General features: G+C 42.5%; 1 protein-coding gene across 5 annotated transcripts; it reads left to right on the top strand.

Moving 5' to 3' along the window:
* Positions 1-321: 321 nt before the first annotated feature.
* LOC116978261 (interferon regulatory factor 1-like) lies at positions 322-12,924 on the top strand. 5 transcript variants are annotated; one of them, XM_033029262.1, is made up of 10 exons: positions 322-525; positions 2,465-2,566; positions 3,915-4,014; positions 5,443-5,610; positions 6,330-6,376; positions 6,493-6,628; positions 6,996-7,136; positions 7,633-7,667; positions 10,142-10,307; positions 11,745-12,924. In XM_033029262.1, exons 2-10 carry the CDS (start codon positions 2,480-2,482, stop codon positions 11,846-11,848), a joined length of 984 nt encoding a protein of 327 aa, XP_032885153.1. In that variant the 5' UTR covers positions 322-525; positions 2,465-2,479; the 3' UTR covers positions 11,849-12,924. The 5 variants fall into 5 exon arrangements, with proteins under 5 accessions (XP_032885153.1, XP_032885154.1, XP_032885156.1 ...); XM_033029263.1 differs by having other exon boundaries at positions 2,461-2,566; XM_033029265.1 differs by having other exon boundaries at positions 323-525; positions 6,496-6,628.
* Positions 12,925-14,602: the final 1,678 nt, after the last annotated feature.

The raw sequence follows: 14,602 nt of genomic DNA, 5'->3' as shown, positions 1-14,602 counted from the left end.
GTTTTGCAAAAAATAATCCACTATTAAATTGGTTGCACTGAATTATGACCAAGGGCATGGGGAAAAATACATAAAAATAGAAAAAAAATCTCATGCAATTCTGAAACAATGTGCATGTTCTTGACATCTTTGGCTGATTTTAATTCTTGTTTATTCGGGTTGCCTGGCCTGGTGGCGTACTTCCCCCATTCGAAGCGAAGCAACTAAACAGCATGATTTCCCCGAAATGATGCGAACACAAGCCTTACCAATGGTATCAGCCCGAAGAAATTTCGGACGGGTGCCAAGAGCTCTTATTGGTTCTCCAAATTTATCATGAGCTGTTGGTGGGAATTCCCGCGTTTTGATTTTTAATATTAGCGATCACCCTCCCCAGAAGCCGACAGATCGACTGGAGTGATCTAGCAGACGGGTCTCCTTGCATCTGGAGAGTTTAACCAGTCTCACAACACTGCAGGTAGATACGCCGTTTAACTTCAACGCACACGATGCAGCGTGGACTCGCTTTGCTAGCGTTTATACCGGGTGCATTTTATTTACAGACTTGCAGTGACTGCTTTAAATGTCAAAAGCATTGATGCAATTTAATGAAAACCAGAGTAATATGTGCTAAATTATATCTGCGTTAAGAATGGCTGCATTAGTCTTGCATTACAATCTTTGTTGTTATTCACTTTCTTGCAATGGCTTGAGAACTGTGCACAAACTCTTAACAATAATAGTTGCAATTTAACGCCTGTCCGCTAGGACATTTATGCCTTTATAAATAAATATATATATATATAAACACACGCGGAAGTTGTTGAGAAATATCGGAACCTACCGATGCTTATAAAGTTTGCAGTTAAATAATTAGCAATTAACCTTTATTTTAAAAATCTTTTAAAGTTTTAATTGTTCACCTGATGTACATGCACGGAAATACTTGTGTTTAAAGGTCGCTCCTTCGCAGATTACGAGCGAAACGTAAATTGCAATTCTGCAGAGTTTGAAAACATTGCCATGTTTTACGCTTGGCGATTTATCCAAACGTAAAGATGATTTAAGTGCGGGGTCAGACTGAATCTTGGCGATCGGTAGCCTGTCGAGAATCACGCGGGGACCAAGTTTTACCGTTGAGGTTAGGCTGTGAAATACTGATGATAAGCACTCAGTCCAGGAAACGCCACTCTCTCTCTCCGCGCTTCGTTGGGTGACAGTGTCTGTCGTTTAACTGGCACAGTGGGAGCGCACTGCACACCAGTTCCACCCGCCTTTTCAATGCTTCGCCTCAATTTTACAACAATAAGCCATCACAGAACGAAATGACTCAATAGCAGCGACAAACAATGCATATATAGTAACTACAGTAGGCGCGCCTCGCACACATACTGTGTGAGTGTAATTCACATCAGGGGAGCGAGCACCTTGCACCTTGCACCGAGCTAAGTTTCACAGCACTTGTCAGATTCTGGTGTCGAAATTAAAGGATAACAAGAGAGTCTTTTGCATGTTTGGCCATGCAGCTCGCAATCCGTTACCGATCTCATTTGATCCCCGCCCAATCCACGGTAGGCGTTTCCCACAGCGTGCCCTTGTGTGACCATACACAACAACAACAACAAGCGCGGCAGAATTGTTCTCCTAAAAAGACACAAAGTGCCGAGGAGTAACTCAGCGGGCCAGGCAGCATCTCTGGAGAGACATGGATAGACGACGTTTAGGGTCGGGACCCCTCTTCAAGGGGGAGAAAGGTGCAAGAGAGAGAGAGAGGGGTGGGGGCAGGACAAAGCCAGGACCAAGTGGTCGGTAGATGGACACAAAATGCTGGAGTAAACTCAGCGGGTCGGCTCTGGAGAGAAGGTGTAAACCAGCATCTGCAGTTCATTCCTACACAAGGATGCACGTATGCTGGTGATGGTTGGACAAAGGCCAGAGATGAAAAGACCAAAGTGTGAGATGAGGATAAAAGAAATGTGAAGCCAGAGGAAGGAATACAGGTTGAGGGGGAGAAGGGGAAGGGAAGGGAAGAAATGGGTGTGCATCCAGGTGGGATATAAAGAAAAAAGGGGGTTGGTCAACTAACATTGGAGAATTCATTTGGATGTAATCTACCCAAGTAAAATTTGAGATGCTGTTCCTCCAGTTTGCTTGTGGCCTCACTCGGGCAATAGAGGAGGCCCAGGACAGAAAGGTCAGTGTGGGAATGGAAAGGGGAGTTGAAATGGCTCGCACCTGGGAGACCCAGCAGTCTTTGGTGTGATCCACCATTTGCTAAACCATCATTGGTAAACCACCTTGGCTAAACCACCATTTGCAGCTTCTTGTGTCAGAATTGTCTTTGTGTTGCATAAGACTGACCACTAGTCTCAACCGACTCATCAAGACCTCATTAGAATTAAAGGGTCATTGTCAATCTATGTGAAGCATTAGGATGAAGAACCTCATTCACTGCTAATAAATACTTTTTTCTTTGTTTCTCCAGAAAGTCTTGGAAAACATGCCTGTGGCAAGAATGCGCATGAGACCTTGGTTGGAATTACAAATAGATTCTAACAAAATTCCTGGATTGTGTTGGATAAATAAGGTAAATGGACATTGTATTAGACTTTAGAGATACAGCGTAGAAACTGGCTCTTTGACCCACCGAGTCTGCGCCGACCAGCAACTACCCCGTACACTAGCACTTATCCTACATATTAGGGACAATTTACAATTTTTACAGAAGCCACTCAAGCTACAAACATGGAAGTTTCTGCAGTGTGGGTGGAAACGGGAGCACCCGGAGGCAGGCAGCCCGTGCGGTTGCAAGTATAAACTCAGTACAGACAGCATCCAGAGTCAGGATCGAACCCGGGTCTCTGGCGCTGTAAGACAGTAATTCTACCCCTGCACCACCGTGCCACCCTAATTGAATGCAATGCACAATGAGACATGGTTCATTCTATTAACGTTAAAAAAAAATGCAGACACAATGTTCCTGACTGAAGCATTTCCTCCCCTTACCTATAAAAAGCATATGGCTGCTGTTTGCCTTTCCAAGATATTATTTTGTTTGTCATTATTTCTCCACGGGTCAACTGGTCCAGGTGACCAAAGAATTTTGAATCATCTCGAGCATTTAGTCATACAGCCCAGAAACAGCCCAACTTGCCCACTCTGACCAACATGTCCCACCTACACTAGTCCCACCTGCTTGCATTTGGCCCATATCCCTCTAAACCTATCCTTTTATCCATGTACCTGTCTAAACATTTCTTAAATGTTGCAACAATATCAGCCTCAACTACCTCCTCCAGCAGCTCGTTCCATTCACCCACCACCCTTTGAAAAAGTTACCCCTCAGGTTCCTATTAAATCTTTAAGAAGGAGCTGCAGATGCTGGAAAATCGAAGGTACACAAAAATGCTGGAGAAACTCAGCGGGTGCAGCAGCATCTTTGGAGCGAAGGAAATAGGCAACGTTTTGGGCCGAAACGTTGCCTATTTCCTTCGCTCCATAGATGCTGCTGCACCCGCTCAGTTTCTCCAGCATTTTTGTGTACCTCCTATTAATTTTTTCCCCCGCACCTTAAGCCTATGTCCTCTGGCTCTCAATTCCATCAATGGGGCGCAAGTGAGATGTGTAAGACCAAATCATTGGGTATTTTTAAAGCAGAGATTGACTCGTTCTTGATTAGTAAGGGGATTAAAGGTTACAGGGAGAAGGCAGGTATGGTGGACCAGACTCGATGGGCCAAATGGCCGAATTCTGCTCTTGTGTCTTATGATAACATAGAACCAATGGGCCAGCATGGACTTGGTGGGCTGAAGGGCCCGTTTACATGCGCAATCTTTCACTCAAAAATGTTCAACAGCAGAAATATTGTCCTAGATTTGTAATCTACTTTTCGTATTTGATCATGCCAACTTTACACCTATTCCTTCAAAACTCAGGATCGACGGATATTCCAGATTCCGTGGAAACATGCTGCTCGACATGGATGGAACCTGGAAACTGATGCGTGTCTTTTCAGGAACTGGGCCGTACATACAGGTAGGAAACATTGTCCTTACATTGACCACATTGTACGTGGTTGCTTGATGCAGTCCAATAAATAGTTCTAACAGTCTGTGAACCATCGATATTTTGGAATGACAATGGGCAAAAATAAACAGGAATGCTGGAAAAGAGTCAGCACTTGTGTGGGAAGGGAAACCAGTTAACATTTCGGGTCGAAGTTCCTTCATCAGAACTGTTTACGGAGGGTGTTCGACCTGAAACGTTTGCTGCGTCCCCTTCTGCTTGACTGGCTAAGATAGAGTCATACAACATGGAAACAGGCCCTTCGGCCCAACTTGCCCATGCCGACCAAGATGCCCCATTTACACCAGTCCCACCTGTCCATGTTTAGCCCATGGATAGGAAAGGTTTTTTAGGATATGGGCCAAATGCGGACTGGATGAGTTATTGCAACATTCCTGTTTACCTTCTCCAGACAACAGCACTCGTGGTTTTGATTGTTTTCCATGCTAATGTTGCTCGCTTTGCAAGTCAGATCTGATGAAATCACTTACAGAGATAAAAGACATATCGATTATTATCTGTAGCCAATATTAACTGTAATGAGGAAGTTGTGTCCTACAGTATGTAGGAACAATGAACTGGAGAAACTGGTTAAACAAAATGGCACAAACTGCTAGAATAACTCAGCGGGTAAGGCAACACCTCTGGAGAACATGGATAGGTGACATTTCGGGTCAGGACCCTTCTTCAGATGACATACTAGTCTATATATTTAGTTTAGATATACAGCAGGGAAACTGGCCCACCAAGTCCACGCTGACCATCCATCACCTGTTCACACTAGTTTTATGTTATCCCACTTTCTCATCCATTCACTACAAACTAGGGATAATTTTAAAGAGGACAATTAACCTACAAAGCCCATATATCTTTGGGATGCGGGAGAAAAACCTGAGCACCATGCGGTCACGGGAAGAACTTGCTAACTCCACACAGACAGCATCAGAGGTCAGGATCGAACCTGGATCTCTGACGCTGTGAGGCAGCAGCTCTATCTACCACTGTGCCGCCATTAATGTTATACTGTCTACAATATTATGCAACCTGATTTCAGATTTTAGTCGCACCATCTGTTTTCTCATGGCATTCTTCGCAAATTAGTTCACATTTGCAAAGCAGACCCTACGATATGTGGTAATAATTTAAGATGTTTTCACCTACTGGGTTAACTTAGAAAAAACACAATATTTCCCACCCTATGTAATAAAAGCAAACTGTATTCTGAATGGAAAAACTCAGGAATGGCTTTTTCTTGAAAGATTCAAGGTCAGGACTTTAAAATAACAATAGATAATGTTTGACTATGATTCCTATGATTAATGATATATTAATGTTTTAAATGTAACTCAAACGCCCATGTACAACAGTTGCCTAATCTCTTCCATTTTAATTTTGTAGGGAGATTCAAGCAGGGAATGGACAAACCTGAACCCAAAACTTGGAAAGCCAATTTCCGTTGTGCTATGAATTCTTTGCCTGACATAGAGGAAGTGAAGGACAAGAGTGTTAACAAAGGCTCCAGTGCGATTCGAGTCTACAGAATGCTTGTTCTGTCAACACAAAAAGGTATTTGAAAATTCTGCCTGCTTTTCAATATGATTTGATAGGCAAATCATGCTGATCCTACAGCTCACTCTGGCAATGGAGGAGGCCCAGGACAGAAAATGATATGTTCTTTTGTCAAACACAAAGTGCTGGAGTAACTCAATTGGGCAGGCATTGGCTCTGGAGGAGATAGAATGCTGACATTTTGGGTCGGGATCCTTCTTCAGACTGATTGTGGTCGTGGGGGGGGGGGGGGGGGGGAGGGGGGTTGATAAGAGTTTAGCTTGGTTTAGTTTAGAGAATTTGTGCTGGAAAGGGACAAGCTATATCCTAGTGGACATGGGTGAGGTTGTGGGGGGTGTGGGGTGATAGGCACATGGGTGGACAAAGGCTAGAGACAAGAGAGTGTTAGATCTGGAGAGATGAATGAAAATTAAACCTAGAGTAATATAGGTGGAAAGAAACTAGGGGGAAAGGGGGCGGTGGGGTAGTGGAAGGGTGCACATTGGTATGGGGGGGGGGGGGGGGAAGCAGGGACACAGGAAATGGGGGGGAGGGTAAGGAAGGGGGTGGTATTTCCTAAAATCTGAGAATTTAAATGTTCATACCGTTGGGTAGTGAGCTACCCAAGCGCAATACAAGGTGCTGTTCATCCAGTTTGCGCGTGGCCTCACTCTGGCAATGGAGGAGGCCCAGGACAGAAAAGTATATCATTCTTTACTTTTTTTTTTCCCCCACAGAAAAGAGGGCCCGTTTGTGCAAAGAAATAAAAAGCAAGAATAAAAGGGTAAGTGCATGAGTTATTTCATTCTACAAGTTATTCTGTTCACTATCTTTTCCGCCTAATAGAATATTTTCCCATTGTTTTTATTTTAACAAAAAAATATCTTTCTCACTTTATAGCAGACAAAGTCAAAGATCAAGGAAGAAGCGACAGAATCCGCAGCAATAACATTACCAACTGATCACACCACATACACTGCAACAGAGCAATATACTTCACAGGAAATGGTGGCTGACAGCACTGTGTCTATAGAAGGTGAGAACATGGGAAAAATTGTCTCTTGAAATAGTTTTGTAAAACACCAAAACATTGCATCATTTCAGCAGCTTATAGACTTTTAAAAGAATTGTCTGATTCATTTGATTGACCATTAATCAGTGACCTGCGACACTGCATCTTGATTAGTACGGGTGTTGGAGGTTATGGGGAGAAGACAGGAGATTGGAGCTAGGAGGGAGAGATAGATCAGCCATGATTGAATGACGGAGTAGATTTGATGAGCCTAATAGTCTTATTCTGCTCCTATCAGTTATGATCTTATAAATATCATTTGACAGTAAGTTCTTGAACATGTTAAACTCTTCATCGTGCTGAACCTTGTCTCCTTCAAAATCTTTTACAGAATTTGTTTCATCAGAATCTCATGCAGCAGTGCATCAACTGTCAGAATGGAATCGGAATGGCATGGGAGGGGAGTGCGAGACCATTGCCAGGTCTTGTGACTTGTATCAGTTCCAAATCTCTCCTTTACCCTCTCCTACAGGTTAGTACAAGGTGTTCAAATCTAGTTAATTTTGTCCTGTACTTATTCGCAACTGTTGAGAGGTGGGACTAGTGTAGATGGGGCATGTTGGGCCGAAGGGCCCATTTCCACGCTCCACGACTATAAAAATGGAGCAAGTCAACAATGGACAGGGACAATTTCTCCCCAGCTGTTATCAGGCAACTGAACCATCCTATTCACCAACTAGAGAGCGGCCCTGACCTCCCATCTACATTATTGGAGATCATCAGTCTATCTTTTATCGGACTTTACTGGACTTAATCTTGTACTAAGCATGCATTTATCTTGCACTTATGAATAAACGTTATTCCATTTATCCAGTCTTTTCACTGACTGCATTTCAATGAAAAGTTGTTCTAAACAACTAGGGGGGAAGAAGAGAGCCAAGAGTTAGATCAGAATTGTTTGTTATGTTACTTGGGCATCTGCTGAATTCATTTGTGCGTACTGACATGTGTTCTTTTTTTCTTCATAGCTGACCGCTTCTTGTCGGGAGAGGAATGCACAGTGGTGAGTGTACTCAGCTGTTTTTATTGAGGGAATTCTGTATTGTGCATAAGCCAGACTCCATTTAACTCATTCTTTTCCCTGACCACTAAATTTGCTATTGCCAATTGATTTAAAACCCACCTGTTAGTTTAGTTTAGAGATACAGTGAGGAAACAGGCCATTCGGCCCACCGAGTCCGCGCTGACCAGGGATCCCGCACACTAGCATTATCCGACACACACTGGGGATAATTCACAATTTTATGGGGTGATCACGGGTCGTGCGGCCTTGATGGGCTGAAGGGCCTGTTTCCATGCTGTATCTCTAAAGTCTAAAGGAAAGTCTAAAGTAAATAGTCTCTATTTACAGGTAAACTCCCTCCCTATGAAGAATGAATGCTCACTGCACACTCAATTATCCACTACCATCCTGAAAATAAATAGTTTTAGTGACATCTCCCTGCTGTTTCGTGCTGCAACATTCACTTGCTTGCTAGTTGATAGACCAGTAATGTCTGAAGTGTTTATTCCTTAGTACCTTTTTCCTTCACAATATTCATGAGGCAAGTGAATAAACCCTGTGCTATATTAACTTTGAAATCTTTAGGTGTAAAATATTATCAAAGCTGGCAGTGTTTTTCATCAAAATGTGGTATCGTTCACAATGCATGGGCAAAATTAATGCCTTGTCCTTGAATCTCTTCTGTCATAATAGTTATAATTCAGTTGCTTCATTTTTGGCAGGATAAAGTGAAAATAAAAATACATTATTTAGTAGTTACCATATAAATGTCGTAAATTTTAAATCGTCAAATCAATAAATCATCAATGCATTAATTTTAAATTTCTTAAGCTGTTTGGGAACAGCCCTATCCAAGACCACTAGAAATTATAGAGAGATGTGGGGTTGTAGCTCAGTCCACCAAACATACCAGACTTGCCAGGCATTGACTCCAGCTACACCTCGTGCTGCCTGAGAAAAGCAGCCAACCTGGTCATTCTTTCTTTTCCCTTTTCCCGTCGGGAAGAAGATACAGAAGCTTGAAAGCACTCTGTATCTTCCCCATTGCTCTTCCGATTGTACTTGAGTTTGGCTTGATTGTATTTATGTATGGTATTATCTGATTTGACAGAAAAGTATCCAAAACAAAGCTTTTCACTGTACCTCGGTACATGTGACAATAATAAATCTAAACCTAAAGTCATGGGCCAATATAAAATTTATGGAATTAAAAAAAAAAGATCTTATCTTTAAAATTAAGCAAAAAGAAATCACATAAATTCTTGGTAGTGAGTTCCTAGTGAGTAATGGTGCTTTCTCACGGTGCGTCCTGAAGCAAGACTTAACAAGAGTTTAACATCGTGGGAACCTCTGCGATAGCAGTACGGCATTCGTGGACCACTGAGGACCTCCGTGGCGCTAACGGCAGGTAGTCGTGTAACTTTGTAAGGTTGGGAGAAAATTCAAATATTTTTGAATTTCTCCAAGAGTGACTTGAGCAGTGTTGCAACATTGTATGAACGCAGATGCCAGTGCGATATCCGTAATGACTCTTGCGGGTACCGTGGGAACTAAACCCGGAAGCTTGACAGAAGGGACATAAGGTGAGTAAAAAAGGTGGTCTCAATATCGCCAATGGACCATGTGTCCATCGAGGACGTCCCACCTAATTGTCATTGTTTGAGAATCTTTTTCACAGTAAAAAGACTTGCAGAGATGCCTCTCAGAAAAGCGCAAAGAAAGGGGTCAAAGAAAGTCAGAAAGTTTTTAGCCATGCAGGTAAATGAGGAGGAAACTCAGCAAGAGAGACAGGTGGAGAGGCAAGAGGAGATGCCAGAGATACCACTGCCTGTGGGCTCCTTGGAGCAGGGAGAGGGTGATCAAGGTGGATTTGAGATTGCCTCCCCAGTAGTGAGTATCTATAACAATATATTAGTTTATGTACAGGAGAACAATTTAATGTTATCCATGATTTAAAAACATACAATGCTACAGATGTAAAAGTGCTGTTTTTGCAGTTTCCTTTAATTTATCTTATAAAAATCTGTCTGTTACCTGCAAAAACAGCACTTTTACATCTGTAGCATTGTATGTTTTTAAATCATGGATAACATTAAATTGTTTCCCACGGTACCCGCAAGAGTCATTACGGATATCGCACGGATATCGCACTGGCATCTGCGTTCATACAATGTTGCAACGCTGCTCAAGTCACTCTTGGAGAAATTCAAAAATGTTTGAATTTTCTCCCGACCTTACAAAGTTACACGACTACCTGCCGTTAGCGTCACGGAGGTCCTCGGTGGTCCACGAATGCCGTACTGCTATCGCAGAGGTTCCCACGATGTTAAACTCTTGTTAAGTCTTGCTTCAGGTCGCACCGTGAGAAAGCCCTTTAATGCTGATATTTTCATGAATGAAAATGAAATAAAATGAGTAAAATATTGACTAAAGTGCTTTATTTTAACTGTAATCTCTCTTTTGAAAATCCACAGGAATTAGTGCCAGAAAACAGTACGTGGGAGCACAACACCATTGAAGGAAGGGGTTACTATAGCAACGGAATGGGGACCATTCCACTAAATATCGCTGGATGTGACGTTAGGACAAGTGAGCAAGAAACCATGCATCCGTTTTTAGATGATACAATAGATCTTTTAGGTAAAACGCTATAACATTAATGATCTTCTGCCTTTTAACACTACTCTTTTGCTCGGGTAACCTCTCCAGCCAAATATTAACACCACATTCATTGGCCCCAATGTTCATGAAGGAAAACCTGGGCCCCATATTTGAGGAAGGATGTGCTGGCTTTGGAGAGAGTCCAGAGAAGGTTTACGAGAATGATCTTGGGGATGATGTGTGGAGCATTTGATGTCTCTGGGCCTGTGCTCGCATGGAGTTTAGAAGGATGAGGGTGGGATCTCATTGAAACCTACTGGATAACGAAAGGCCTGGATAGAGTAAACAAAGATAGGATGTTTCCAGCAGTGGGAGGGACGAGGACCATTGGGCACAGCCTCAGAAAAAAATTTCTATACGTTTAGAATGGAGGTGAGGAGGAAGTTCTTTAACAGGAGGGTGGTGTATCTGGAATTCATTGCCACAGACGCTTCTGGAAGCAAAGACATTGGGTATTGTTAAGGCAGAGAACATGTGTCCTTTAGTGTAGTTTAGAGATACAGCATGGAAACAGGACCTTCGGTCCATGTCGGCCATTGATCACCCGTTCACATACTCCGTCCATTACCTCCCAATACAAGGTTTGTTGCAGCCTCTGTATGAGTATCTGAAGGGGCTGCTCCTCAAGTTTTGGCTGCATTTCAGCCCCACACTCCTGTCGTTTGGGTTCGGGGTACAGTGGCGGGTGGGTTTGGGAGGTGGGATTGCCCTGTCGGTTTGCTCCTGCGCCTGGCCAAGATGTCGATTGCCTGCTCCTCTTCCAGGCCTACGTCCATGCCTTTGTGTCCTTAGAGAGGGAACACACGATGTCCACGGGGATACCGGAGGCCTTCTGTGAATGTTGGTCACCACAGTGGGGAGGGGGGGCTCAAGGGCATTGTGGATGTTCATAAGTTCTAGGAGCAGAATTAGGCGGTTTGGCCCATCAAGCCTACTCCGCCATTCAATCATGGTTGACCTATCTTTCCCATTCAACCCCATTCCCCTGACCGCACCACGTAACGCCTGACAACCGTACTAATCACAAATCTGTCAATCTCCTCCTTCAAAATATCCATTGACGGCCTAGACAGCCTTCTGTGGCAATGAATTCCACAGATTCACCACCGTCTGCCAAAATAAATTCTTCCTCATCTCCTTTCCAAAGATGTGTCCTTTTAATCTGAGGCTATGGCCTCTGGTCTTGGACTTCCCACTATTGGAAACATCCTCTCCACATCCGCTCTAAGGATGACAACATTGCAATTTGATGGCTGGTTGATTGACATCTGCAAACTGCAATGGCAGTTTTGATCTCGCCAGTACTCTGTAACTGTGATTAATTGAATAAAACAGCAGGAGGAAAAAAACAAGGTTTAGTTGACAATGCATTATTTGTCAGAAAATCTAATATTTTGTTCTGTTTTTCCTTTGTAGGATATGATTTCAGGCCACAGTTGGAGATGAAGTCAGGAATGGACCTATTGAATATATTTGATTATCCAAATTGGCAAACTGGAACTCTTATTGGTTGCATTTGAAGTCAGGGTGTCCTGCCTAGATCAATGGTCACAATGTACATAGACTTTTATTTTACCCCTACTCTCATTGCAATTATTACCAGACTTCCCGTACATCAACAGCCAGCAAAGAAAATCACATTAAATGGACTATGGAAGACGAAAGTGAAATAATAATGACCACTATTCTTCTGGCCAATGCAAAGAATAATTCACCACACATGGATTCAGTTTGCTGTTCGTGTAATTGGGCAATATCTGTTTTGTTTTTTTTTTTGCTTCTGTGTGAAACCAAATGCTTTTACTCATTCAGTTACATCACCTTGAGCTCTGCTTGTACAAGAACATTTATAACGTGGAAAGATTTGCGAGAAAGCTTGCAAGAGAAGATATTTCAGGAAATCGTTAAGACAATGCTGATGGAACAAGACCCAGGAGTATCTGTGAATGCAAGGAGCTGCAGATGCTGGTTTACCAAGGGAAGATGCAAAGTGCTGGATTAACTCAGCGGGTCAGGTCCGATCAGCTATCCATGCTCTTCAGGAATACTGCCTGACCCGCTGAGCTACTCCAGTATTTTGTGTCTTCCCCAATAGTATCTCCTACTCAAGAAGTAAAATGTCAAACAAGAGAGTTTTCTTTCACTATGTACGGATATTATCTTAAATGTTTTTCAACTTAATTGTTCATTTTTTTGAAATCATAAACAAAACCAGTGATAAAACAGTCAAATTAATTAAAGGCAGCATTTTGTTAAATTCAGTTGCAAAAAAAGTTATGTCACCTCTCGAAACTAAGTTTTCAACACTGTTTATTTGTAAGTAAATACAATTTAGCCAACACTGGAATCGAATTGCTTTAGAAGTTGTACATAGATTATCATGTTTAAGAGATGCAGGAGTTCACAAATGACCTGTGGTGATGTCCAAGTCTCCCAGTTTGTATTTTTCAACTTAATTGGTGGCTTCACAAAGATTTGTTGGATGTTTATGAACAGCACTATATTATATTTTGTTTACATTTTTCAATGTGAACGGTCTTAAATTTGTATTATACTAATTGCTACTGTCCGTGAAATAAATACTTTTGATAAATAACTGTGTTCACTCGATTACAGAAAATAGGCATATATTCCTGCAATATAGAAGGGTTAAAGGCAAGCCGAAGATTTCGGGATATTCAAAGGAAAGAGATTATTTTTCTACCAGTAGATAATGAGGGAAAGTGATTTTGAAATTTAATGTGTAATTTTAAAGTTCAGAGATGCTGCCTGACCTGTTCGCTGAGTTACTCCAGCACTTTTAAGGGCCTGTCCCACTTTCACGACCTAATTCACGACCTTTTTTACTCGTGGACATTTTTCATCAGGCTAGAAAAGATTAGATTAGATAGAATTAGATAGAATTTATTTGCCACACAACCAGGGTCGGTGGAATTTGGGTTGCCCGGACCTACTTGATTATCCGTACAGAAAGGGGAATGCAAAAAACTTCTCACATAAAGTGGGACAATTATACTATTCAAGCTCCTACAACTAGGGGTGTCAGGGGTTATGGGGAGAAGATCGGAGAATTGGGTAGATCAGCCATGATTGAATGGCGGAGTAGATTTGATAGGCCAAATGGCCTAATTCTGCTCCTATCATTAATTACCTTATAAACTAGCTGTAGCTGGTCGAGTTATCATTTTAAATTATTTGTTAGTTTGGATATGGATCTAAAGTGCGTGGCTGAACTTAGGATACCAATTGGCCTTTATTTAAGTGAATGGTTTAATTAGTGTGAGGACCAAATGGTATTTCCTTAATATTGCATTGCATTTAAATAAATTGTCCATGTTACTGTGACTTATTGTCTTAGTCCAGTTTCTTCAGTACGCATGCTAACACTTGAAACTCTATAAAAGTGCTGGAGTAACTCAGCGAACAGGTCAGGCAGCATCTCTGAACTTAAAAAAGAGATACAGTGCAAAATCAGGACCCTTCTGCCCACTGAGTCTGCGCCGACCAGCAATCACCTTGTACACCAGCACTATCCTACACACTAGGGACTATTTACAATTTTTACCATTGCCAATTAACCTACAAACCTGTACGTCTTTGGAGTGTGGGAGGAAAGGAGTACCTGGAGAAAACCCATGCAGCCCGATGGGAGAATGTACAAACTCCATACAGTCAGCACCTGTAATTAGGATCTGGTGCTGTAAAGGGCTTGTCCCACTATACGAGTTTACCCAAGAGCTCCCAAATTAAAAACAAAAAATCAAACTCGTAAGTATGTAGAATGTACGTAGCGGGTACATCGGAGCTCGGGATGTCACTTAGCGGCTCGTAACGGTAACGGCAGGTACTTGGGGAAAATGCGGTAAGCTCGTGAAGTTTTTTCAACATGTCCACGAGAGCCCCGAGTACCTACGAGCAGCTATTGCCGTAATTCTCAGAGTTCGAATCGGGCAACTTGGGCAAACTCTTGAATTACCTCGTACAGTGGGACAGGTCCTTAAGGCAGCGACTCTACCACTGCGCCACTGTGCCTTACAGATAGTAACATTCAGCAACTGCAATATTTCAACAAAATAAAATCCAGCCGTCATTTCCAACCCCCCCCCCCCCCCCGCATTCCATCAGCGTTACCATTACTGTACCCTACCTCATGTCTTTGGGAAGTGCGAGGGAACCGGAGCATCTGTCGGAAACCCATGCAGTCACAGTGGTACAACTGGTAGAGCAGCTGCATCACAGCACGAGAGAAATGGTGGAGTTACTTTATGTAGAGT

The sequence above is a fragment of the Amblyraja radiata genome, chromosome 11, assembly GCF_010909765.2.
Source record: "Amblyraja radiata isolate CabotCenter1 chromosome 11, sAmbRad1.1.pri, whole genome shotgun sequence".
In the NCBI taxonomy this organism is placed as follows: domain Eukaryota; kingdom Metazoa; phylum Chordata; class Chondrichthyes; order Rajiformes; family Rajidae; genus Amblyraja; species Amblyraja radiata.
The sequence above is the reverse complement of the archived record's forward strand: the minus strand, read 5'-3'. Positions and strand labels throughout refer to the sequence as shown.

Coding starts and splice junctions, on each gene's coding strand:
- LOC116978261 (XM_033029262.1), top strand. CDS start 2,480: ATGCCTGTGGCAAGAATGCGCATGAGACCTTGGTTGGAATTACAAATA. Junction 5,611..6,329: donor TGTTCTGTCAACACAAAAAG/GTATTTGAAAAT, acceptor TTTCCCCCACAG/AAAAGAGGGCCCGTTTGTGC. Junction 6,629..6,995: donor CAGCACTGTGTCTATAGAAG/GTGAGAACATGG, acceptor AATCTTTTACAG/AATTTGTTTCATCAGAATCT.